Source organism: Bos indicus, chromosome 8 (genome assembly GCF_029378745.1).
Source record: "Bos indicus isolate NIAB-ARS_2022 breed Sahiwal x Tharparkar chromosome 8, NIAB-ARS_B.indTharparkar_mat_pri_1.0, whole genome shotgun sequence".
In the NCBI taxonomy this organism is placed as follows: domain Eukaryota; kingdom Metazoa; phylum Chordata; class Mammalia; order Artiodactyla; family Bovidae; genus Bos; species Bos indicus.
The window spans coordinates 76,484,436-76,511,540 of NC_091767.1; the positions used below are offsets into that span (position 1 = coordinate 76,484,436).

The 27,105-nt window shown below is 41.2% G+C and overlaps 1 protein-coding gene across 2 annotated transcripts in view; it reads right to left on the reverse strand.

The window, feature by feature from the left end:
- FRMD3 (FERM domain containing 3) overlaps positions 1 to 27,105 on the reverse strand; it is a 351,285-nt gene that overhangs the window by 107,394 nt on the left and 216,786 nt on the right. For both annotated transcript variants that reach the window (XM_070795032.1, XM_019966466.2), the window contains exons 5-6: positions 22,237 to 22,334; positions 16,129 to 16,252 (exon numbers count right to left, since the gene is read on the reverse strand). In XM_070795032.1, the coding sequence (XP_070651133.1) occupies positions 16,129 to 16,252; positions 22,237 to 22,334 (222 nt within the window). The remainder of the gene's footprint in view (positions 1 to 16,128; positions 16,253 to 22,236; positions 22,335 to 27,105) is intronic.

Here is a 27,105-nt window from a genome sequence, read left to right on the forward strand (position 1 = left end):
TGAAGAGACTAGCAAACAGAAGAAGATATAACAGAGGGAAACGCCTTGGAAGCTACAGGCAATAGATCAAAACCCTGTGGTTACTACGGACTACATAGGAAGGGGCCTATAGATCTTGAGAAATATAAATCTGACCAAGGAACTAGCCAAAAATGAACTGAACCCACAACACCCACACACAAAAAAAAACCAAAAAAGTCCTAGATATATTTTTATTATTTTTATGATCATTCTTTCTTTTTTTTTTTAATTAAAAAAAAAAAATTTTAAGTCCTCTATTGTTCCTTTAATTTTCACTTTTATAACCTATTACTTTGCAAAAAAAAAAAAAAAAAAGACCCTATTTTTTTCTTCTTCAGCAAACTTCATATATATATATTTTATAATTTTTTGACCTTGTTTTTTTTTGTTTGTTTGTTTTTGTTTTTTCTTCTTTTCTTTAACATTGTATTTTTGAAATTCCAAACTCTACTCTAGATTTTTAATTTTCGCTTTTTGGTATATGTTATCAATTTTGTACCTATAGTTTTTTTTTTATATAATTTCTGTGAACTTTTTTTTTTTTTTTCTTCTTCTCTGTTTCTTTCTCTTCTTCTTTTATATAACATTGTATATCTGAAATTCCAAACTTTACTCTAGATTTTTAATTTATGCTTTTTGGTATTTGATATCAATTTTGTACCTGTATTTTCTGTATAATTTTTGAGACATTGTTCGTATTTGTTTGTTTGTTTTCTCTCTTTATTTTTCTTCTTCATTTTTTTTTTAACATTGTATTTTTGAAATTCCAAACTCTACTCTAGATTTTTAATTTTTGCTTTCTGGTATTAGTTATCAATTTTGTACCTGTACTTTCTTTATAATTTTCGCGACCTTGTTTGTTTTTGTTTGTTCGTTTTTTCTCTCTTTCTTTTCCTTCTTCTTTTCTTTAACATCGTATTTTTGAAATTCCAAACTCTACTCTAGATTTTTAATTTTCGCTTTCTGGTATTAGTTATCAATTTTGTACCTGTACTTTCTTTATAATTTTCGTGACCTTCTTTGTTTTTGTTTGTTCGTTCTTTCTCTCTCTCTTTTCCTTCTTCTTTAACATCGTATTTTTGAAATTCCAAACTCTACTCTAGATTTTTAATTTTTGCTTTTATGTATTTGTTACCAATTTTGTACCTTTAAGGACCCAATCTTCAGGACCCATTTTTCACTAGGGAGTGAGATTACTGGCTTGACCGCTCTCTCTCCCTTTGGACCCTCCTTTTTCTCCACCAGGTCGCCTGTGTCTCCTCCCTAACCCCTCTCTACTCTACCCAACTCTGTGAATTTCTGTGTGTTCCAGACGGTGGAGAACACTTAGGGAACTGATTACTGGCTGGATCTGTCTCCCTCCTTTTCATTCCCCCCTTTTATCCTTCTGGCCACCTCTGTTACCTTCCTCCTTCTTCTCTTCTCTGTATAACCCCGTGAACATCTCTGAGTGGTCCAGTTGTGGAGTGCACATAAGGAAGTGACTACTGGCTAGCCCACTCTCTCCACTATTGATTCACCTCATCTCATTTGGGTCACCTCTAACTCCCTCCTCCCTCTTCTCTTCTCCATGTAACCCTGTGAACCTCTCTGAGTGACCCTCACTGTAGAGAAACTTATCATCTTTAATGTAGATGTTTTATCAATAGTGCTGTATAGAAGGAGAAGTTTTGAAACTACTGTAAAAATAAGACCGATCATCGGAAGCAGGAGACTTAAGTCCAAACCCTGACTCCAGGGAACTCCTGACTCCAAGGAACATTCATTCACAGGAGCTCATCAAATGCCTCCATACCGACACTGAAACCAAGCACCACACAAGGGCCAATAAGTTCCAGGGCAAGACATACCAAGCAAATTCTCCAACAACAAAGGAACACAGCCCTGAGCTTCAAGATACAGGCTGCCCAAAGTCACCCCAAAACTATAGACATCTCATAACTCATTACTGGACATTTCATTGCACTCCAGAGAGAAGAAATACAGCTCCACCCACCAGAACACCGACACAAGCTTCCCTAACCAGGAAACCTTGACAAGCCACCTGTACAAACCCACACACAGCGAGGAAACACCACAATAAAGAGAACTCCACAAACTGCCAGAATACAGAAAGGACACCCCAAACTCAGCAATTTAAACAAGATGAAGAGACAGAGGAATACTCAGCAGATAAAGGAACAGGATAAATGCCCACCAAACCAAACAAAAGAGGAAGAGATAGGGAATCTACCTGACAAAGAATTCCGAATAATGATAGTGAAATTGATCCAAAATCTTGAAACTAAAATGGAATCACAGATAAATAGCCTGGAGACAAGGATTGAGAAGATGCAAGAAAGGTTTAACAAGGACCTAGAAGAAATAAAAAAGAGTCAATATATAATGAATAATGCAATAAGTGAAATTAAAAACACTCTGGAGGCAACAAATAGTAGAATAACAGAGGCAGAAGACAGGATTAGTGAATTAGAAGATAGAATGGTAGAAATAAATGAATCAGAGAGGATAAAAGAAAAACGAATTAAAAGAAATGAGGACAATCTCAGAGACCTCCAGGACAATATTAAACGCTACAACATTCGAATCATAGGGGTTCCAGAAGAAGAAGACAAAAAGAAAGACCATGAGAAAATACTTGAGGAGATAATAGTGGAAAACTTCCCTAAAATGGGGAAGGAAATAATCACCCAAGTCCAAGAAACCCAGAGAGTACCAAACAGGATAAACCCAAGGAGAAACACCCCAAGACACATATTAATCAAATTAACAAAGATCAAACACAAAGAACAAATATTAAAAGCAGCAAGGGAAAAACAACAAATAACACACAAGGGAATTCCCATAAGGATAACAGCTGATCTTTCAATAGAAACTCTTCAAGCCAGGAGGGAATGGCAAGACATACTTAAAATGATGAAAGAAAATAACCTACAGCCCAGATTATTGTACCCAGCAAGGATCTCATTCAAGTATGAAGGAGAAATCAAAAGCTTTTCAGACAAGCAAAAGCTGAGAGAATTCTGCACCACCAAACCAGCTCTCCAACAAATACTAAAGGATATTCTCTAGACAGGAAACACAAAAACGGTGTATAAACTCGAACCCAAAACAATAAAGTAAATGGCAACAGGAACATACTTATCAGTAATTACCTTAAACGTAAATGGGTTGAATGCCCCAACCAAAAGACAAAGACTGGCTGAATGGATACAAAAACAAGACCCCTACATATGTTGTCTACAAGAGACCCACCTCAAAACAGGGGACACATACAGACTGAAAGTGAAGGGCTGGAAAAAGATTTTCCATGCAAATAGGGACCAAAAGAAAGCAGGAGTAGCAATACTCATATCAGATAAAATAGACTTTAAAACAAAGGCTGTGAAAAGAGACAAAGAAGGTCACTACATAATGATCAAAGGATCAATCCAAGAAGAAGATATAACAATTATAAATATATATGCACCCAACACGGGAGCACCACAGTACGTAAGACAAATGCTAACAAGTATGAAAGGAGAAATTAACAATAACACAATAATAGTGGGAGACTTTAATACCCCACTCACACCTATGGATAGATCAACTAAACAGAAAATTAACAAGGAAACACAAACTTTAAATGATACAATAGACCAGTTAGACCTAATTGATATCTATAGGTCATTTCATCCCAAAACAATGAATTTCACCTTTTTCTCAAGCGCACATGGAACCTTCTCCAGGATAGATCACATCCTGGGCCATAAAGCTAGCCTTGGTAAATTCAAAAAGATAGAAATCATTCTAAGCATTTTTTCTGACCACAATGCAGTAAGATTAGATCTCAATTACAGGAGAAAAACTATTAAAAATTCCAACATATGGAGGCTGAACAACACGCTGCTGAATAACCAACAAATCACAGAAGAAATCAAAAAAGAAATCAAAATTTGCATAGAAACGAATGAAAATGAAAACACAACAACCCAAAACCTGTGGGACACGGTAAAAGCAGTCCTAAGGGGAAAGTTCATAGCAATACAGGCACACCTCAAGAAACAAGAAAAAAGTCAAATAAATAACCTAACTCTACACCTAAAGCAACTAGAAAAGGAAGAAATGAAGAACCCCAGGGTTAGTAGAAGGAAAGAAATCTTAAAAATTAGAGCAGAAATAAATGCAAAAGAAACAAAAGAGACCATAGCAAAAATCAACAAAACCAAAAGCTGGTTCTTTGAAAGGATAAATAAAATTGACAAACCATTAGCCAGACTCATCAAGAAACAAAGGGAGAAAAATCAAATCAACAAAATTAGAAACGAAAATGGAGAGATCACAACAGACAACACAGAAATACAAAGGATCATAAGAGACTACTATCAACAATTATATGCCAATAAAATGGACAACGTGGAAGAAATGGACAAATTCTTAGAAAAGTACAACTTTCCAAAACTGGACCAGGAAGAAATAGAAAATCTTAACAGACCCATCACAAGCATGGAAATTGAAACTGTAATCAAAAATCTTCCAGCAAACAAAAGCCCCGGTCCAGACGGCTTCACAGCTGAATTCTACCAAAAATTTAGAGAAGAGCTCACACCTATCCTGCTCAAACTCTTCCAGAAAATTGCAGAGGAAGGTAAACTTCCAAACTCATTCTATGAGGCCACCATCACCCTAATACCAAAACCTGACAAAGATCCCACAAAAAAAGAAAACTACAGGCCAATATCACTGATGAACATAGATGCAAAAATCCTTAACAAAATTCTAGCAATCAGAATCCAACAACACATTAAAAAGATCATACACCATGATCAAGTGGGCTTTATCCCAGGGATGCAAGGATTCTTCAATATCTGCAAATCAATCAATGTAATACACCACATTAACAAATTGAAAAATAAAAACCATATGATTATCTCAATAGATGCAGAGAAAGCCTTTGACAAAATTCAACATCCATTTATGATAAAAACTCTCCAGAAAGCAGGAATAGAAGGAACATACCTCAACATAATAAAAGCTATATATGACAAACCCACTGCAAACATTATCCTCAATGGTGAAAAATTGAAAGCATTTCCTCTAAAGTCAGGAACAAGACAAGGGTGCCCACTTTCACCATTACTATTCAACATAGTTTTGGAAGTTTTGGCCACAGCAATCAGAGCAGAAAAAGAAATAAAAGGAATCCAAATTGGAAAAGAAGAAGTAAAACTCTCACTATTTGCAGATGACATGATCCTCTACATAGAAAACCCTAAAGAGTCCACCAGAAAATTACTAGAAATAATCAATGACTACAGTAAAGTTGCAGGATATAAAATCAATACACAGAAATCCCTTGCATTCCTATACACTAATAATGAGAAAACAGAAAGAGAAATTAAGGAAACAATTCCATTCACCATTGCAACAGAAAGAATAAAATACTTAGGAATATATCTACCTAAAGAAACTAAAGACCTATATATAGAAAACTATAAAACACTGGTGAAAGAAATCAAAGAGGACACTAATAGATGGAGAAATATACCATGTTCATGGATTGGAAGAATCAATATAGTGAAAATGAGTATACTACCCAAAGCAATTTATAGATTCAACGCAATCCCTATCAAGCTACCAACAGTATTCTTCACAGAGCTAGAACAAATAATTTCACAATTTGTATGGAAATACAAAAAACCTCGAATAGCCAAAGCGATCTTGAGAAAGAAGAATGGAACTGGAGGAATCAACCTACCTGACTTCAGGCTCTACTACAAAGCCACAGTTATCAAGACAGTATGGTACTGGCACAAAGACAGAAATATTGATCAATGGAATAAAATAGAAAGCCCAGAGATAAATCCACGCACATATGGACACCTTATCTTCGACAAAGGAGGCAAGAATATACAATGGATTAAAGACAATCTCTTTAACAAGTGGTGCTGGGAAACCTGGTCAACCACTTGTAAAAGAATGAAACTGGACCACTTTCTAACACCATACACAAAAATAAACTCAAAATGGATTAAAGATCTAAACGTAAGACCAGAAACTATAAAACTCCTAGAGGAGAACATAGGCAAAACACTCTCCGACATACATCACAGCAGGATCCTCTATGACCCACCTCCCAGAATATTGGAAATAAAAGCAAAAATAAACAAATGGGACCTAATTAACCTTAAAAGCTTCTGCACATCAAAGGAAACTATTAGCAAGGTGAAAAGACAGCCTTCAGAATGGGAGAAAATAATAGCAAATGAAGCAACCAACAAACAACTAATCTCAAAAATATACAAGCAACTCCTACAGCTCAACTCCAGAAAAATAAACGACCCAATCAAAAAATGGGCCAAAGAACTAAATAGACATTTCTCCAAAAAAGACATACAGATGGCTAACAAACACATGAAAAGATGCTCAACATCACTCATTATCAGAGAAATGCAAATCAAAACCACTATGAGGTACCATTTCACACCAGTCAGAATGGCTGCGATCCAAAAGTCTACAAATAATAAATGCTGGAGAGGGTGTGGAGAAAAGGGAACCCTCTTACACTGTTGGTGGGAATGCAAACTAGTACAGCCACTATGGAGAACAGTGTGGAGATTCCTTAAAAAACTGGAAATAGAACTGCCTTATGATCCAGCAACCCCACTGCTGGGCATACACACTGAGGAAACCAGAAGGGAAAGAGACACGTGTACCCCAATGTTCATCGCAGCACTGTTTATAATAGCCAAGACATGGAAGCAACCTAGATGTCCATCAGCAGATGAATGGATAAGAAAGCTGTGGTACATATACACAATGGAGTATTACTCAGCCATTAAAAAGAATACATTTGAATCAGTTCTAATGAGGTGGATGAAACTGGAGCCTATTATACAGAGTGAAGTAAGCCAGAAGGAAAAACATAAATACAGTATTCTAACGCATATATATGGAATTTAGAAAGATGGTAACAATAACCCTGTGTATGAGACAGCAAAAGAGACACTGATGTATAGAACAGTCTTATGGACTCTGTGGGAGAGGGAGAGGGTGGGAAGATTTGGGAGAATGACATTGTAACATGTAAAATATCATGTAAGAAACGAGTTGCCAGTCCAGGTTCGATGTACGATACTGGATGCTTGGGGCTAGTGCACTGGGACGACCTGGAGGGATGGTATGGGGAGGGAGGAGGGAGGAGGGTTCAGGATGGGGAACACATGTATACCTGTGGTGGATTCATTTTGATGTTTGGCAAAACTAATACAATTATGTAAAGTTTAAAAATAAAATAAAATTAAAAAAGAAAAAAAAAGAAAAAAAAAACAACAAAAAAAAAAGAAAACAAGAAGTTTTGCACTAAAAAAAAAAAAAAAAGAGAGAGAGAGAAAAACAATAAAATGAAACTTTTCTATCAGGTAATAAAAATTAGAACCTAAAAAAAAAAACAAACAAACTATTATTTGGCCTAAAAACATCTATCTGTGTCAGATGGTAGTCCAAGGATTATCATTATAACTCCTGCTTTGGACTTCAAGAGTCTCTCAAGTGTCATAACTAGCTGTCAAGTTTCTTTGCTTTGGACCAGTGACCTCTTGATATTCAAAGACTTTGAATGTTAATTATAGCTATGCTGCTAAGTCGCTTCAGTTGTGTCTGACTCTATGCGACCCCAGAGACGGCAGCCCACCAGGCTCCCCCGTCCCTGGGATTCTCCAGGCAAGAACACTGGAGTGGGTTGCCATTTCCTTCTCCAATGCATGAAAGTAAAAAGTGAAAGTGAAGTCGCTCAGTCATGTCCGACTCTTAGCAACCCCATGGACTACAGCTTACCAGGCTCCTCCATCCATGGATTTTCCAGGCAAGAGTACTGGAGTGGGGTGCCATTGCCTTCTCCAAATTAAAGCTATGGATGACCAATAAAAAAATTCAGAAGCAAGTTACTTGTTGCTTCATGAATATTGTTTTCAGATAGAATCTTTCAAAAACATCAGGCCATGGAGCACGTAGATGATGAAGAGGCTCCCAGCTTGTTGGAGAAGCAGCTGAAGATCACTGGGCTAGGTAGGTCATCTGACACTTTTACAGTTTCTGCTACATAGTTATTCTTCAACAAATATTTGCTGCATGAAGGGATGGACAGATACGTGGATGGATGGATGGATCATGGATGGATCATGGATGGGTGTGTGGATAGAAGAATGGATAAATACACTTATAATTTCATCAAAAGTTCAAAATGTCTTTGATTCTATGCATAATTTAGAACCACATGTCAAGGGTAATCAAAGAGTATAATAAGTGATGACTGAGTCCAGCTTTTAATACTACCCCTCTGTCCTTCTTCAAAGCTGTGTTGCACTTCCATGACATTGCTTTCTCCCTTCAAGTCACCTTAGACAGATTTCATCTGTATAAGAAATGTTGATGGATTGGGTGCACACATCATTTCTCCCTGGCCGAGGAGCCTGGCAGGCTATAGTCCATAGGGTTGCAAGAGTCGGACACGACTTAGCGCTATCTTTCTTTCTTTCAAGGCTTTCTAGAAATGTCCCTGACTCTAAGCCACATAATACAAAGATTTAGAAGTCACTCAGTCATGTCCGACTCTTTGCGACCCCGTGGACTGTAGCCCACCAGGCTCCTCCGTCCATGGGATTCTCCAGGCAAGAACACTGGAGAGGGTTGCCATTTCCTTCTCCAGGGGATCTTCCCAACCCAGGGATTGAACCCGGGTCTCCCGCATTGCGGGCAGACGCTTTAACCTCTGAGCTACCAGGGAAGCCCTTCAGGAGAAGCATTTGATGCCAAATCATTCCATCTTCCCATTCCTAAGAAGAGTATTACACCAGAGAATGAAAATGGATTTGATAACCTACCAGAGATAGGGAGAGGGGTGGCAGGGAGAGAGAGAAAGGTAAGGAGAAAGAGATTCAGGGGCAGGGTTAGGGAGGAGGAAGGTAGAGGGAGGGAGGAAGGGAGGAAAGGAGATTCTAGGCTTTTGGAATGAGAGCCTTGAGAACGGAAAGGATACAGGGCAAGGGGAAAGAGGGATGACAGAGCAAAAACACATTTTAAGAAAGATTGGGGTTGTAAAATAATCTGACATTTCCCCTCTTCCTTTTAAACAGTAAACATTCTTCTCAAAACTGTACAAAATAGTTTCCTAAGAGGGCTCTTGTAAACTACTAATTGGAAGCACAGGTAGAGGGTCCTTCCATAGCAGGGCACTTATTTCTGGAAAGCTAGACATTTTCGATATTATAAATCCTTGCCAGGAAGCCAGGGCACATGATTTACACAGAATGTGAGTTCTGAGAAATAAAAAGAGATAACGAGTCTGTTTAAAATACACCCAGTGTCATCATTACTTCCAGCACAAAACACACTGTATTAGATCATTATGGGGATGGCTAATCCAATCATTTTTATGTTCTTTAAGGCAAGGAATACACCATCAAACCACCTCACTGCCAACTGAGATTTCTGAATATTTAAAAGCTGATGTCTTGTGACTGGAACTGATTCAAAAATCTTGGCTTCTAACAAGAAACCTGATGAACTGGTATTGAGAAGATTAGCTGAGTAGAAACTCCAGGAAAAACTTCAGGGAAGCCTATCAGGGTTCCTGAGAGTAAAGTCATTCTTATTCTTGATCTTCAACCCCCTCCAAGCACCCTCAGAGCTAATGGCAGAGGTCATCCCTCTTAACCCAGGTGGTTGGGATTAAAGCTGTGGCAAACAGAAACCAAGAGGGTAAAACATAACTCACATCCCCAGGGATTGTGGGGGCTTCCAACGTAGTGCTGGTGGTAAAGAACCAGCCTGCCAGCGCAGGAGACATAAGAGACACGGGTTCGATCCCTGGGTTGGGAAGATCCCCTGGAAAAGGAAATGGCAACCCATTCCAGTATTCTTGCCTGGGAAATCCCATGGACAGAGGAGCATGGTGGGCTACAGTCCATGGGGTCGCAAACAGTCGGACACAACAGCACATACACCCAGCAGGGATTATGGCAATGGCGTCCTCCAGCCACCAGAGGGCTCTAGAAAGAGGAATATCCTATTTCTAAGCAGTCCTATTGCTAGAATCTCATCTCTGCATACCAACTTCAAAATGTATAAATCATGAGCTCATTTCTTATACCAAATTTTAAAAACAAATATGGATCTTTTTGCCTTAAAATTATCTTCAGAGTCAGGATTTGTTGTTCAGTCACCCAGTCGTATCTGACTCTTTGTGACCTCATGGACTGCAGCACACCAGGCTTCACTGTCCTTCACCATCTCCTGGAGCTTGCTCAAACATCCTGAGTCGGTGATGCCATCCAACCAGAGTCAGGATAGTGAAGAAAAAATTGATTCTAGATCTGTTCTGAAAAGTCAGTGTTAGTCACTCAGTCATGTCTGACACTTTGCAACCCCAGGGACTGTCCTCTGTCCATGGAATTCTCCAGGCAAGAATACTGGACTGGGTAGCCATTCCCTTCTCCAGGGGATCTTCCTGACCCAGGGATCGAACCCATGTCTCTTGCATTGCAGGCAGATTCTTTACTATCTGAGGCACCAGGGAACTCAGGTATTTAAAACAGGTCAGTGAACTAGAACCCATGGATCAAATCTGGTCCACAATCTGTTTTGTCAATAAGGTTTTAGTGAAGCACCACTCACTCATTTATGTATTGTCTATGTCACTCTACAGAAGCAGAGTTGAGCGGATGCAATGGAGACCATACAGCCCAAAGAGCCAAACAAATTCATTAACTACACCTGATCTAAAAGAAGCATTTGCCTTCATCAAGTTTTAGCACTGACATATATTTAAAAATGTGAATGATACGTATCTACATTCTTTAGTTCAGAGGACATTAAGAAGCCCAAAGATGCTTTTACAAAAAATCTTTCTAAATAAACCTCTGTCAGCTATATGCCTACTGCTGCTGCTGCTAAGTCACTTCAGTCACGTCCGACTCTGCGTGACCCCATAGACGGCAGCCCACCAGGCTCCCCCGTCCCTGGGATTCTCCAGGCAAGAACACTGGAGTGGGTTGCCATTTCCTTCTCCGATGCATGAAAGTGAAAAGTGAAAGTGAAGTCACTCAGTCATGTCTGACTCTTAGCGACCCCATGGACTGCAGCCTACCAGGCTCCTCCGTCCATGGGATTTTCCAGGCAAGAGTACTAGAGTGGGGTGCCATTGCCCTCTCCGATATACCTACTAGAATGGCCAAAATCCAGAACACTGAAAACACCAAATGCTGGTAAAGATTGTGGAACAACAAGAACTCATGGCTGGTGGGAATGCAAAATGGCACAGCCAACTTGGAAGACAGTTTGGCAGTTCTTACAAAATTAAATATACTCTTACCATACAATCCAACAATCATGCTTCCTGATATTTACCCAAAGGAGATGAAAATTTATGCCCACACAAAAGCCTGCCCATGGACGATTATAATAACTTTATTCATAATTTCCAAAACTTGAAAGCAACCATATGTTCTAGGTAAAAGGATAAATAAACTGTGGTACATACAACAGAATATTATTCAGCAGTAGAAAGAAATGAGCTATCAATAGGAAGACAAGCAGGAATAGTAAGTACATACTGCTTAGTGAAAGAAGCTAATTTGAAAAGGCTGCATACTATAAGGTTTCAACTACATGACATTCTAGAAAAGGCAAAACTATGGAGACAGGTAACAGATCAGTGGTTGCCAGAGGTTAGGGAGGGATGAATAAGGCAGAGCACAGAATATGTTCAGGGCAGTGAAAATTTTCTATATGCTATTATAATCGTGGATATATGTTATTATACTGTTGTCCGAATCCACAGAATGTACAACCTCAAGGGTTAATCCTAAAGTATATGGACTGTGCATAATATCTACAAATCAATGTAGTTTCATCTATTATAACAAATATACCACTCTGGTGGGGGATGGACATAGATATGGGGGAAGTTGTACAAGTAGAGAGGCAGGGAATATAGAGGAAATCTGTATACTTTCCTCTTCTTAATTCTAATGTGAAACTAAAACTCTTCTAAAAAATAAAGTCTATTAAAACAAAAACTCTATTAGTCAATGAGATTGTGAAGGCCATTAAGAGATGTTTGCCAGCTGTTTCCACTTCACACCTTCTGGACACCTGAATCAGAACTGCACTTCCTGGCTGTTGTGTTGGGGCTTCCCTGGTGGCTTCGATGGTAAAGGATCCACCTGCAGTGCAGGAGATTTGGGGTCAATCCCTGGGTTGGGAAGATCCTCAGGAGAAGGGAATGGCTACCCACTCCAGTATTCTTGCCTGGAGAACTCCATGGACAGATGAGCCTGGCGGGCTGTTGAGTGGGGCCATGTGACTAGTTCTGACACAGTGGATAAGCAGAAGTGACATGTATCACTTCCAAGCTAAAGCAGGGCTTTCCACAGCTCTCTTTTTCCTGGCAAATCCAAGCTCGTGACTGCCCTAAGTGCCAATGATGAACCAAGTCCCCCAACTGACCTCTCGTGGGTGTACATCAGAGCAAGAAACAAACGTTTCTTGTTCTAACCCACTGAGCTTTTAGGAGTTGTTTCCTCAGGAAAATCTAGCTTACTTTGACTGATACAAAGATGATCAATAATTGCAGTATTACACTTGCAAAACTATGTCTTCTCCCCTCTGTCAGTCAGTGATGTGGCACATTTGAAGAGGCAAAGCTGACCCATGAACTTCATTCACAAATCTCTTCAACATCTAAAAGAGTCTAAGCACGTAGTCCAAGCAGACTCTTACTAAAATCTTGGCCTTATATTTTCAAGCACCTCAAAATTCTGGAGTCTTTCTCTCTCTCTTTCTTCCCCCTAAAGAACTCTCTTATTAAGGTCTGTCTATCAAGCCACCTTGGGTCCACCTTCAAGTGCTGTGTAGCCTCCTAAGAAGGAAAGATTTTCCTCTCTGATTAATTTTCTCTCAAGAATCACAACTTTAGTCCTTCCACAGAGAGCATAGGAGGAGAATGATTCTAATCAAGTAAAAAGGCTGGAGAAGGTTGTGAACCCCCAGAATTAGTACTGTTTATCTGGCAAATCATGGTCCTTTTGTTAGTGTCTGAGAGTCTCTTTTGCCGTCTCTTTTGTTTTCTTTCTTGATTTTTTCAGAAAACGGGTAGGAGCGGAACATTATTGGGAGGACCCTTCAAACCCCAACAAAGGCCAACTGGAAACCTTTCAGAAAGTTTCCATAACGACAGATCATTGATCATGCTTTATCCCTTTGTTGTGTGGGATGGTCACAGGTGTTGTGATAACCATGGAGAGTAAGATAGTAACACCCTGGTGCAGCCTCACCAAGTCACAGATGGGTCTCTACCATCTATGACTCTTTCCCGGCACTCTCAGGTTTGCAGAGCAGTCCAGCCAAAGGTCCAGTTCCCACACAAGAAGATCAATACGTTCATGACCTGTGCACAAAGGGCTTGCTGATTCCCAGGGTCACCTCCAGTCTCTGCAGCAAGTTCCCAGCCAATTCTAGAAAGCCCCTTCTCTTCTACCTTTTCAGCTTGGCTGCTCTTCTTATCTTCTCATCAAACTTGAAATCTCTCTCTGCTGCACTGATTCATAAACATATGTCTACTTAAGGAGAAAAAGGAGCAAAAACACACAGGAAAATATCCTCTGAATCTCTCTTTGCAATATCACATGATTTGTGGCTGTTTCATCCTCCACACATACAACATTGACTTCTTCACAAGGGCCATCTGGGCATTACAAATGTGTCACAACACAGCAAAGCAGTGTTGGCCAAGCCGTGGCATCTACTTCTGGGATCTACAAACCACAGCTGACTGCTGATGCTCTATATTCTCTAGATGCATGATGACTACTTTCAGGGTTATCAACAAATTCAGGAGCTGGCACAAGGTCCAATCTACAGCTTTCTGATTACAAAAAGCAATCTGGAATCTTCTTTGATCCACTCATTTACTCATGAAACTCAGTAGGTCACCAAGTCTTGCTTCAATGTCTCTCAAGACATTGTCTTTAGTTTTTTCTACTCCTATTCTTGTGAGGTCCCCAGCATGTGTACTGGATGACAGAACTAACTGGTTCTCCTATCACAGTCTCCACCCTCACCATGGTGATCACTGCGGAACATCCATATGACTACCAGGTTGCCTTCTGGCTGCTCAGCCCAGGGGATAAGAGCATGGGTGTTAGTGTCAGGTAAGAACAAGGTTCAAGTCCAGACTCTGCTACTAACAAGTCCTTCACTCCAGGCTGTGCTTTCTTCACCTCAGATGGGGAACAACAATGGAACCTACCTCGTAGAGTTCGGGAAGAGTGAGTGGGGTGATGTATGTTAGGCACTTAGCATAGTATTTTGGCATCCAGTAAGAGCTCAACAAACATTTATTATCATATGTTCCAAGCATCTGAGGCCCTGCAAATTATGTTCAGAGCAGACTGTTGCACCTCCTTTCACTATTAAGCTGCACAGTGGCTGTGACTCCTTCGTCCCAAGGGTCTCACCCTGTGCTGCTCACATGCTGCTGGTCCACAGCCCTCATGGCAACACTGTGCTAGGTTGTTTCAGTTGCGTTGGACTCCTTGTGACCCCACGGACTGCAGCCTGCCAGGCTCCTCTGTCCATGGGATTCTTCAGGTAAGAATACTGGAGTGAGGTGCCATGCCCTCACGGGATCTTCCTGACCTAGGGATCAAACTTGTGGAATCTCGTGCATCTTCTGCATCACAGGCAGATTCTTTACCCCTAAGCCACCCGGGAAGCCCCACGGCAACATCAGGACTTTACTTTTACCTCCAGCCTGCTAGTCCCCGAAATGTAGAAAGAGTAGGCAGACGGTCATATTTTCAACAAAACTTGCATTAGGAGACGATACCCTAAAATTACCCCTAGAAAAGGTATGTTAGTTTCTGAAATCGGTACAATTTCTTGATGTCTAATCATCTTTATCTCTTAAGAACAAAGGTCTTACTAAAGCAGAACCTTTAAGGCCCACATATACAGTCTTCTCAAACTCACCAGAAGGGGGAGTGCCTGCATAAAGCAGGATCTCGGCACTCCCTCTCAAGGGGACAGTTATTTGTTCCAGGGCTCATAATCCAACGACATTATATATATGTATATATATGTGTGTATATATATATATAATTACCAGGATCCCAGAAGGTGGAAGCACCTCAGTACTTGTAGTTCTTCATCCATACTTGTCATATCACAGCCCATGCTTGCTATTATTATCAAAATGAATTCCCTGTTATTTGCAGGAATCTAAGTTCTAGTTACTAGAATACCTGAGTTACCTGGATTCCAAACTGGTGATGATTCCTATCCATGCTTCATTCCTTCCTGTTAGCCTATGCAAAGTACAAGTACCACAATACTCAAAAGCCTGGAGCTAGGCCGCCTGGACTCAAATCCTGCCTGTATCACTTGCTAGCTGTGTGATCTTTGGTAAAATGTTTAACCTCTCTGTGCTTCAGTTCCCTCAACTGTAGAATGGAAGAACCATGGGACCTATTTCCTGGACTACTGCAAAGATTAAATGAACCAATATGTACAAGTACTTAGAATAGTGTCCGTTACACAGTGAATAAATACTGTATGTGATTTTGCTCTTTTTAATGGTACTACTCTGTAGTTAACAATCATCCTAGAGCCTCACAGACAAGGCAAAGAGAAGCAGACACTGAATCTGTTATCTTGAAAGCAGCTCAGTAAAGGAAACCTTGCCAATGGTTTCTATTCTATTAATTCTTGGGGTCAAAATTTCTGTAAAGACCACTGGACAGGGGAGAGGCAATGCAAAGTTCAAAACAGAAAGGATTACTTAATTATCCTAGATGTCACTTTCAGAAACTCAGGGTAGTCAAAACCCATAAGAAAATATATGGCTCTAATAATTGCTGATGGTTCATAAACAGCCACCCAGGGGACCCCACATTATTGAGACTGTCATTGATGGGGGACCTTGCCAGTGCCCAGAAATATTGCCCTGCCACCTGAAACAGTCTGCCCCCACATTACAAATATTTTTAGTTCACGACATGATTTCCACATTCCCTGTAGTATGAATACTTTCTCACCTCTATCATTCCTACGAACGTCTACCGCTATTACCTGAGTTCATTTTTATGGATTTCCACTATTTTTCTTTCCAGCTTCTGTGACTGCTTGGGGAAAATCTCAAATTCACTGATGTAATTCTCAGGATGCTCATCAGGATCGTAATCACCAAGCTCAGCTGTAACCAATAAAAAATAAACAGAAAGATTAAAAACAACAAAAACAGGATATACATGGAATGGCTCCTGCCACCCAAAAGAAGAGAGTGGAACAAGCTCACGCAACAAAATGTGTTTTTCTCTATGGAAAGACTACAGCCTGAGTGTCTAGAAGGTCATATTCTAGTTTAGATTTAGCTGTGTGATCTTGGACACTTGTTGAATGAACTCTCTGAGTCTCATTTTCTTCAACTATACAGTAAAGGAATCTAAATAGTTGTTTCTCAGTGGGGCACTATTGGCATTTGGGGAAATAAATAATTCTTTATTGTTTCAGACCTTCCAAGGTATGAGCTCAACCATTGAGCACTCCCACCCTTCAGGTTCTAGGTGGTGGTGGCACACCCACTATTGTGAACACCCAAAATGCCTCCCAATATTTCCAAGTGTTCCCTATGATAGGAGTGTTACCACCTGTATTTGGAACCCACTGAGTGTTCCTCAAGCCTCCTTTCATAGCTAATTTTCTCTGAGTCAAAGAATTCCCTGACTGGAGCTGTTTACTCTGAGATTTGTGCAGGTGTGGCCCATTCAATGAAAAAAATCAAAACATAAAGGACCCAAGAGGATTTATTTATTTAAAAATAAATGGATTGCTCTTCAAATTAAAGACAGCGTGTCTAACTAAGTATGGCTGAGCATCCCTGATTAAGGTTTCTTTAAGGTTTCTGGGTTCTAATACAGGGTTCCTGCAGAGGATCTTTAGGGGTAAAAAGAAATGCCTGCACATTTCTGAGCACCCAGAAGGTCTATGAGAAGATGGACTAAGGATGAGCACTGACCACAGCCTGAAGCAGCAAAGGGGCTGTTCTTGCAATGGGAGTACATTCTACTGATTCCACAAGCTTTCTAAGAAAAATGAGCCAGAAGAGGCAAGCATCCCAGGCAGAAATAGCCCAGGAAAGTAAATTAAAGGTGGTGGGAAAACTGTATTGGAAGAACTTGATCATCAACATGACTTTGAAGTAGATAGAAATCAATATGCCTTGAGCACATCTGCAAAATCACATCCAACTCTGTAATTTGCATCTACTGTCCCTGTACTGTTGAATCATCTAATGATGGTAAAAGGACAAAACAGGGAGGAAAGCAAAGCTCTTTAAAGCTTCTCAATAGAGTTCAAATTACAGTACAACCTAAATGCACACGACATGAGGAAGGACTTTCAAAATAAGATCCCAAATGTCATCAGCCACAGAGGGGAAATTGATTAATTTGATATCAATATTAAAACATTTCACTAATATAGTCAAAATAATAAGTTGAAATAACATATTTGCAAAATAGAAATCAGACAAAGGCTAATATCTAGAATAAAGAAAAAAAATTCCTACAAATCTATAAGTAAGTGGGGAGGAATTCCAATAGGAAAAGGTGAAGGAATGTCAACAGCCAATTCACAGAAGGGGAAACCCAAAGAGCTCATGTATGGAGAGTTGCTCAAACTCATCAGTGCTGAGGGGGCTATGCAAATCAAAACTCGAAGATGTCACTTTATACTTATAAGATTAACAAAAAGTTTAGTAAGTCAGATGATTCTATGTGTTGGCCGGAACATGAAGAAATAGAAGTGCTTATGACATATTTGAAGATTCTTGATGCATGCAGCTCTTCTAGAGAGCAAGCCCATTTCTGGGCTTGCTTACAACCCAGCAGTAGGGTATTGACATTTCTTACAACCCAGCAAGCCCATTTCTGGGCATATATTCTAGAAAAACTCTAGGTGCAACAAAAGATATGGGGCAACTTGGGTGTTCATTACTGCTGAGAGCAGTAAATAGCACAAGGGCAATGTACCCCACTGGACTCTCTGCAGCAATTCAAAGCAACAAAATAGAACTATACCCAGAAATGTGAGTAGATTCCCCAGGGTTCTGAGCATAAAAAGGAAGGATTAAATATAGCCCTATTTAATTTATGAAACTTAAGAATATATACACACAAAATAATACTAATCATTTTACAAGGATGTTATGTCAAGTCAATGACATACAAGAATCCAGTTGTTGCCTTTAGGAATAAGACTAATGAAAAAAAAGGAAACTCAACCAATAGGTGGGCCAATGGGACCAGGGATGAAAGTGAGCCACCAACTAGTGATTAACTCAATCTAACCTTCAAAAAAAACCCACCCATAACACACCGACACATATAAACACACACACACATACACATGACCCCTGTGAGCTGGCTATGGACCCCAAAATTTAGGAAATGGTATAACTCAGAGCCTACTTTTCCATAGGGAGTGGATCACTGATAGTAAACTATGCCACACCCAATGCAAATATCAGCTTGCACAGTGGTTAGTAGCATTGTCTGTGCTTATGCAGTTTTGTGTTGCATTGTATTGTTCGTGGTGGGTACTTCTCCTTTCAGGAAAACTTGTGAGATACAATGGCCTTGTACTGCCAAACACAGCAAATAAGTAGCCTGGCAAACTAAGAGAAGGAACGCCATGGAACCTGCACAGGGTTGCTGACAAGGTAAATGTCAACGTCTGCCCCGTCACTTGCCCTGCTTTCTAGTTCTTTGAAGCTTATCTTTAACTTTGACTTCACCTGAAGCAAAAGCTTATGAATGATTAAGCTCATTTAAAATTCTGTTTTCCATCCCAAGAGGAGTTGGGTAAGCAGCATGTGGTTCTCTCCTGTGCATGGTATTGAGGGCAAGGTTACAACAAATAACATACGCACATGGGCTGGCATGTGAGAATGTAAAATTAAAATAAAAGAGAATTTAATTGTCAGCAAAATCCAAAGAGCTGAAGCCAAATGATGAATGTGATCAGAAGATGGCAAAATAGGTATTGACTTTAAAGGGCACACAGGGCAGTGGCACTTCCGTTCTTTGGGGAGAGCTTGTTCCAAAAGAACTTGAGATACAAGACATTACAGCTCCAGGGTCGACTTCTTCAGAAAACTTCCCTCACCACCCTTGCTTGATGAGGGGCCGCTTGATGGGATCAGAGTGGGGACCCCCTGTGTCCCTCTATGTAGACACTGAGACACCATCAAAACTTCCTGTTTACCTGTCTGCCCCTACCCCTCAAAGGGACTTCACATAACAATGTCTGCCACCTAGGAGTGTCCAATAAATGCTTGGAGAACACATGGATGAGGGAGTAAACCAATCACTCTTTCCCAGGTACAGAGATAGAGCATACTCTGGTGCAATTTATGCAAGTGCCCTGCTTCAATTAACATAGTGGAGAATTTACTATGTGCCAGACACAGGGGTACTGCAGTGAAAAAGACTCCCAGAGTCCCACTTCCATGAAATTTAGATTCTACATAAGAGGCGATGCATAATAAGCCCCCAACCAACTTAACAAGATAATTTCTGATATAAGTGCTTATTAAAAGACAACAAAACAGAGACACTAGAAAGAATAATGTGCAGAGAGAGGTTCCTTTAATAGTCCAGGAAGACTTCTTGGAGGAAGTGACATCTAACACAGTTCTGAATAGCTAGAAGGAACCACAGACCCACAGGGATTGGACATCCAGGAGTAGGAGATAAGATCAGTAATCCTGACATGTTACTGTTTTGCAGAAGGAACAGGAAAAGATGTGTACCAAGAAAGGCCAAAAATAGATCCCTACGGCTTTGTGTGTTTGTTTTGCAATTTTCATTATGAAAGACAATGCAAAGCATGCATTGAAAATACTCACATTCAGTGTGTACAGGTAGCAAACTCTGGGTGGCTGCCTGTTTTATATACTCAGAACATTCTGAAAGCTTAAAACATGCTCCTTCAAAGAATGTTAGCAAACAAGATGCCAATAAAGAGTCACATGCCCTCAGCTTTCTAATCCTTTACTCCCCATTTCCTATCACTCTGAAAGCATAAGCAGTTCTGACAAAGCAGATCTTTATCTGCATTTGTAACGATCTCCAAGGCTGCTGTAATAACTCCCCCAGCCACAGAGAGTTTTATGAATCCAGCTTTTACTGGATTTGCTACAAATGGCCTGTGGACACCACTGCGTTTTTGAGCTAAAAGGCTTCTTTGAGGTCTGCCGGTCCATTTCCAACTCTACTCTCCAGACAGCATCTGTGAGTGTGGCCACTGATAATAGCAACGAGGGATGAAATGGGACCCTGATCATCTGGATGGGGGCTTTGTGGTTTTATCTCAAACATAAAACAGGATGGAGAGTTTCCCATTACAGATCCATATTGAGCTTGCCCTTGGAGAATTGACCATGATTCACTAATGCTTAAATGCGTTCTGAAACACTCACAGGCTAGTCTGCTGCTCAGATTAGTATTGATTTGCTTTTCCTTTATGGAAGACAGTGCACCCTAACCAGGAACTTGCAGTCTTCACAGGAAAGAACCATGGGGTTCGAACATTCTTTAGCTCTGTGTATGAGAGGCAGCTTTCAGAAGCACGCACTCCACCTTGGAGGAGATGGAAGGACTAAATCTCATCAGGGTATCACCGTCATCCTGATTTTAAACTTGAATGTCTCCAAGGGTTTTAACAGTGCTGCCAAAACCTGCTGAGCAGCACTATGTTGCTCCCAGAGGAAGGGGAAAAGCAACACAGATAAACTTCAGATTTCTCAAAGAGTGCACACACCCAGAAACAGGGTCCTAGGAACCATTTCGCAGCACTGAGCATCCCCTGGGGACAGTGGTGAGTGACAGTGAAACCCCAGGAGAATGATGGGGGTTTCTCTTAAGCTGTGAATGAAGCCTGGAATTGTGATCAGACAGGTGACTGTCATGAACCACTTATGACCCCATCATAAGCTCCTTCATTATTTCAGATCCTTTATAAGGGTGACATGCTCATTTGGTAATCTCTCTCTTACCCCCTTCCCTCCTTTCTTCCTTCCTTCCCTCCCTTCCTCTCTCTTTCTCTCTCCCTCTCTCTGCATCCCTCCTCTCTTCTCCTAGTTCCCTTCCCCACCCTCCCTTTCTCTCATAAACATGTCATCAGCATCCAAGCTACAAATGGCTGGAACACCTGAGTCCCTCCAAACAGGCCCAGCTGCCTCCCGGCAGGCCCAGGGGAACAGAACATCTGAGTCATTCTCCACGTGTGTCCCGAGCCCTTCCCCATGGCAATGCATTGCCTTGGGTCCTGGAGACTGCCTTCCCTCCAACAACTTTTTCTTACAGGTAGAAACAAATGAAAACCAACCTTGGGTCCTAAGTGTCTGCCACTTCCCACTAAGTGTTTGTCACTTCCCTCGGGGGCCTGTTCAACCCTCAGACTAAGTCTCATGAAATCATCATGCAGCAGTGAAGGAGGTATGACCACCTCTTTCAATATACGAAGACATTAAAGCTTAAAGAGTTTAAATCACTTGTCTGTGGTGAAATAACCAGGAAATGGGAATTCAGGCTCAAACTGAGAAATGACAGACTGTGAGCCTGGGGTTCTCCTCACCATGCTATGTGACTGTTGTAAAGGTGAAGAATCAGATATGGTACACATATATACACATACTACACATGTGGATATGCCTGTATAAATGCCTTGACATTTCATCAAGGCATTCATCAAAGGTTTGAAATGACACCTGTTTGACACCTGCCTTCCTGGACACAGATCGCCCGCTCAATATACCCAGCATACCCCACACTTGGTGTTTGGAGCTCAGGGCATAGAAGACCCCATAATCTTTCAGAGCTTGTTATAAAGTCATGCATTCCGTCCCCTTCGAAACAGAGACTCTGAACTCTCCCTTGGGACCTTGAGGACTCTGTTCATGCAGAGGCCCCTGGGACCACAACAGCCCACCTTCCACCAGGACCAGGGGCTTGGGAGGGAAGAAGGGGGGCTCCACTGCTGACCACCCAGCCCTGACTGGCCTCCAACCATGACACGGACAGGATGAGCACAGGCTGGGGAGGAGAGAGGCTCTGAACAGCCGAAGCTCTACTGTCCCGTACAACAGTGGGGATGCGCAGCTGGGCCCACACTTACCTTGAACGATACAAGCACCCAGGTAGGCAGCATCCGAAAAGGAGCAGAGCAATCGACCATGGAAAATATCTCTTTTAATTTGCAGGTACAAAAGGTATCTGCAATGAAAAAGGAGAAAGAGTTGCCATAAGTTTTGGCTGAGGCCTGGAAGAAGCAGAAGGATTGTGTATCTTTCATCCACTTGGGTCCCCAGAACCCTACCTGTGCTGCTTGGAGGGCAAGCAGAGGAAAACTGGGAGGGGCCCCCAGAGTTCGGAAAACTTGAAGTGCCTGTAGCCACTTCCAAGAGAGACGGGGAAGATAGAGGAAAGCCACGGGGCCTAGCAGCCACCGTCCCTGGGAGAAAAGTCCCACACAATGACAACCACAGCCACCCTCGCCCCCACCGGCACTTCAGGTACAGGTTGCCCGAGCTCTTGGTGGAATGAGGAGTCAGGAAACACACTCAGTCTTACAGAGACTAGTCCCACTCAATCAACCTCGAAAAGACGTGGTTACAAGGCCAGGAAGCCAGCTTATTCTCAGTGAGAGCTGTCATCTGTTTAGTATGCTCTCCTGCCATCTTCTCCAGGTCAGACAAACCTGATTCTGAGTGACAGGGGCTGGGGTGAGGGGTCGAGGAGCAGAGGACAGAAGGTGCTGGCTCCCGTGGAAGGGTCAGCACCGTGCAGCTCCAGCATCGCAGAGACTCATTGAGAGGTAAAATCCTTTGAATTTTAATGTTGCAGCAAACTCTATTTTTGAAAACACTGTAGCGCCAAACAAAAAAAATATGCCTGGCTCGATTCAGCTGGGGATGGGTGGGGGGCGGGGTGTTAGCTTGCCACTCCTAGCTCAGGTCATGTCACCACTGTCTCCTCTGTTCCTCCACGCCAATCATGCCCTCTTCAAATCTCCTCCTATTTCTTAGCTGGATTGATTCTTTCATTGAAGGGTCAGGCCTAGGGTCCTTATCTCTGACTAAAGTAACTTTACAGATGTTGCAGATTCTTTCTGCTTATTTTACAGTTTAAGTCGCAGAGATCAACCTTTTTCTTCTTTCCAGGTTCCTGAGGCCAGGTACGGGCAGCACCCCATCGGTCCCAGTCACTACCTCCAGAGCTCAAACAATCTCATCTTTTACTCAGCCTGAAGCTGAAGCTCCAGGATTTTGGCCACTTGATGCAAACAGCCAACTCGCTGGAAAAGTCCCTGATGCTAGGAAAGATTGAGGGCAGAAGGAGAGGAGGGCATCAGAGGATGAGATGGCTGGATGGCATCAATGATACAATGGACACGAACTTGGGCAAACTCTGGGAGATGGTGAGAGACAGGGAGGTTTGGCGTGTTGCAGTCCATGGCATCGCAAAGAGTCAGACATGACTGAGCAACTGAATGACAACAAAGCAGCTTCATGCACAGCCCCACTTAGAGAGCCTGCCTGAAGTGCTCAGACCATTCAGGTGCTGCCAGCCCACCTAGTCCCATCCCAGAGCACTGGAGCTCACCATCTCCTGACTCAGGGATGCACTGATGGGTTCAGTGGCTCCCTGGTGGTTCCATCTGATGAATCTTTACCTCACACCTGCTTTAGGCCCTGACAGTGCTAGGCACTGGGGACACCGTGGAGGCTCAAGTGACACTTTCTGTCCCCAGCTTTGTATGGAATTGTGTGCAGGGCATAAAGGTAGTCCCTAATAAATTTCCTGTCTGGGTTACTGTGAATTTTGTCAAAGGACCCATTTTGTCAAGGACCCAGAGTATCATCTCCTTAAACTGACACCTTTCACACTTTAGTGAGCTTGTGAATTACCCAGAGATCCTGTTAGAATGTGGATTCTGGTTCAGTAGGTCTGGGTGAGGCCCAAGAGTCCAGATTTCTAATAAGCTCCCCGGTGATGCTGAGCTGCAGGCGTATGGATCACACTTGAGTAAAAAGGTTCTAAACCAGAGGTTCTCATCCTGACTGCATATCAGAATTACACGGGGGAGCTTTTAGACAATACCAACATGGATCCTACCCAGATCTAATTAAATCAGAATCTTATTCCTCACCAAAACGTGTACATGAGTTTTCATAGCTGCATTCTTCATCATAGCAAAGCCGAATGCCCATCAACTTATGAAAGGATAAAGAAAAGTGGTATATCCGTATAATGTAATATTATTGACTCATAAAAGGAAGGAAGTACCTACTGATTCCTGCTACAACAGGGATGAAACTTGAAAACATTAAGCTAAGTGAAAAGTCAGACATAAAAGGTGTATGGACCACATATTGTATGATTCCATTTGTATAAAATTTTCACAATAGACCAGTCTACAGACGCAGAAATGTAGCTTCATAACTGCCAGGGGCTGAGGGGAGGGGAGAATGGGAAGGACTGCTTGAGTACTCGGTTTGCTGCTGGGGTGATAAAAATGTTGTGGAAGGGGATCACAGTGATGGTGACACAACTCTGGGAACATACCAACCCCCCTGAACTGTATGCTCTAATATCTACCTAAGGGAACTAATGCTTTTGAAAATCCAATTGCCTTGAAGTGGTGGTTCTTGGAGGAGGGCATGGCAACCCACTCCAGTATTCTTGCCTTGAGAATCCCCATGGACAGAGGAGCCTGGTCAGCTGTAGTCCATGGGGTTGCAAAGAGTTGGACATGACTGAGTCACTAAGCACAGCACAGCACAGCTGTTCTTAAATTTTAACCTGCTTTACAATTACCTGCAAAGTCACTTCAGTTGTGTCTGACTCTCTGAGACCCTGTGGACCATAGCTTGCCAAACTCCTCTGTCCATGGGATTCTCCATGCAAGAACACTGGACTGGGTTTCCATTTCTCTCTCCAACAATTACCTGGAGTGCTTATGAAAATATAGATTGCAGGACCCCATCCCAGGCCTGGGGCAGAGACCAAGTTCCCAGGTGATGCTGTTGCTGTTAATTCAGTGACCTGACTTTGAGGACCAAGGCCCTTGACTATTCAGAATACCAGGGTTGTACGAATACTTGAGATGATGAAATCTTTCTTAAAGATTTTAAACTGCCAGGCTGAATGCCATCAAGTTTCTTTGCTACATGCTGAATGCATACATTAAACCAAAAGCATTCCTTTCCACGTTTTGGTGAGTTTAGCAGTGAAAAATGGTTTCAAATAAATATTCACTCATAAATCAGAGGTTTGGGTTCTGATCCCATAACTCAGATATTGCGTCTGATGAAAGCTTCCTGAGAAAGAAAATCAGCTTTCACAACAGCTGAGATTGGGTCCTTACTCAAATTAGCAAACTCTAGAAATAATCATGGATTATTATGGGTTCCACATAATCCACTGAGCCTTGCAAATGGCTTCAGGTTCAGATACTCATTTTTTAATGTAACAGTCACCAAAAAACAACAATAATAATGCATTTACATGTAGTCTCACCCCTCCCTGCATGAAAGAATTAAGCAATGAAAACACAAGAGGATCGGGGTCACACATCATTATGTACCATTGGTGATACACTTCTCCATCTAGTATGAATTTAAAGATGGTTCTTACCAAAACATTTTAAAGCAATATGCTTTTATTACACTCAATTGTATATAGCATTTACCTAAAGCCCTAGAAATCTAAAAGATTGTAAGGTGACTGTGTAAATGGAGAGATAAAAAGGTTAAAAAATGATTTCAAATGTCCTTCTTGCTGAGTATTCTTGTTGTTTTGCTCTTTTAAAACTGCTTTTCTTTCTCAGTGTTTATTTACACCTAAGCCTGGTCATAAATGTGATCTTAGCTTCTCATTTATTAACTTCTTAAATTTTAGATTAATTTATGATAAAATAACTTATCAAACAAGAAAAACTAAACTCTTTCGAGATAGGGTTTAAACCTAAGTATCTGAGTCATTCCATAGTTTGCAGATTCCTTTCAAATTCTAAGGACAGTGTTAACTCAGAAAAGCCCATTTCTACCTGTGCAAGGACACAGTATTATCTTAATTTCCATCAGAGACATAAAAATGTTCCACTATTAATACCTTAGCTATTCAGACAAAAGTAGGAATGCTAGCAAATTTAACTGAGAGGGATTTAACTGGAGTTAGTGACTAAAACTTTGTACCCTTTTACTTTCAAAAGGGGCTTTTCTCAATGTCAACAACAAAAAACACATCCTTAATTTATATTGTGATACATACTCAGTTTTTATCCTCCAGAAAAGATTTTAAAGCAAACAAGTGACAAAAGTGAGCCATTTTGGCCCCCTGATGCAATAACGCCTGGCATGAGTATTTGATTTGATCTTCCTAATAACACTGTTAGCACCCAGAGGGGAGGACAAATATCTCCAATATGTCTCTCTCTCTATTTATTTAAGTAGCTCATACAGCCCTTGCAGATAGCAAAACTGAGGAAGAACTAAACAAATAAATGATTAAATTTTTCAAGCCAAAAGCAGGCTGAAGCCACATACAATTTGATTCTATTTGCATGAAATGTCCAAAACAGGTAAACCCATAGAGACAGAAAGCAAATGAGTGGTTTCCTGGGCCAGGGGATGAGAGAGTGAGTAGTAACTGCTCATGGGTATGAGCTTTCTGGGGGTCAGGGGGATGATGACATGCTCTGGAACTAGATAATGGTGATGGTTGCCCAACATGTTGAATGTGCTTAATGGCACTGAATTGTACACTTTGAAACAATAAAAAATAATTTGTTATGTGAATTTTATCTTAATTTTTAAAAAAGGCAGGCCAGATTGCAAAATGCCAACCACCACTTACAATGTCCATCATCTCCTTTCCCCTGCATACCCTGCCCCACCCCTAAGCACAAACCTCCGCCAATGGCTGTGCACAAATTACTAATAGAGAAAGGCTCCCTTCCAACGTCACCCTTTGCCACTATGGT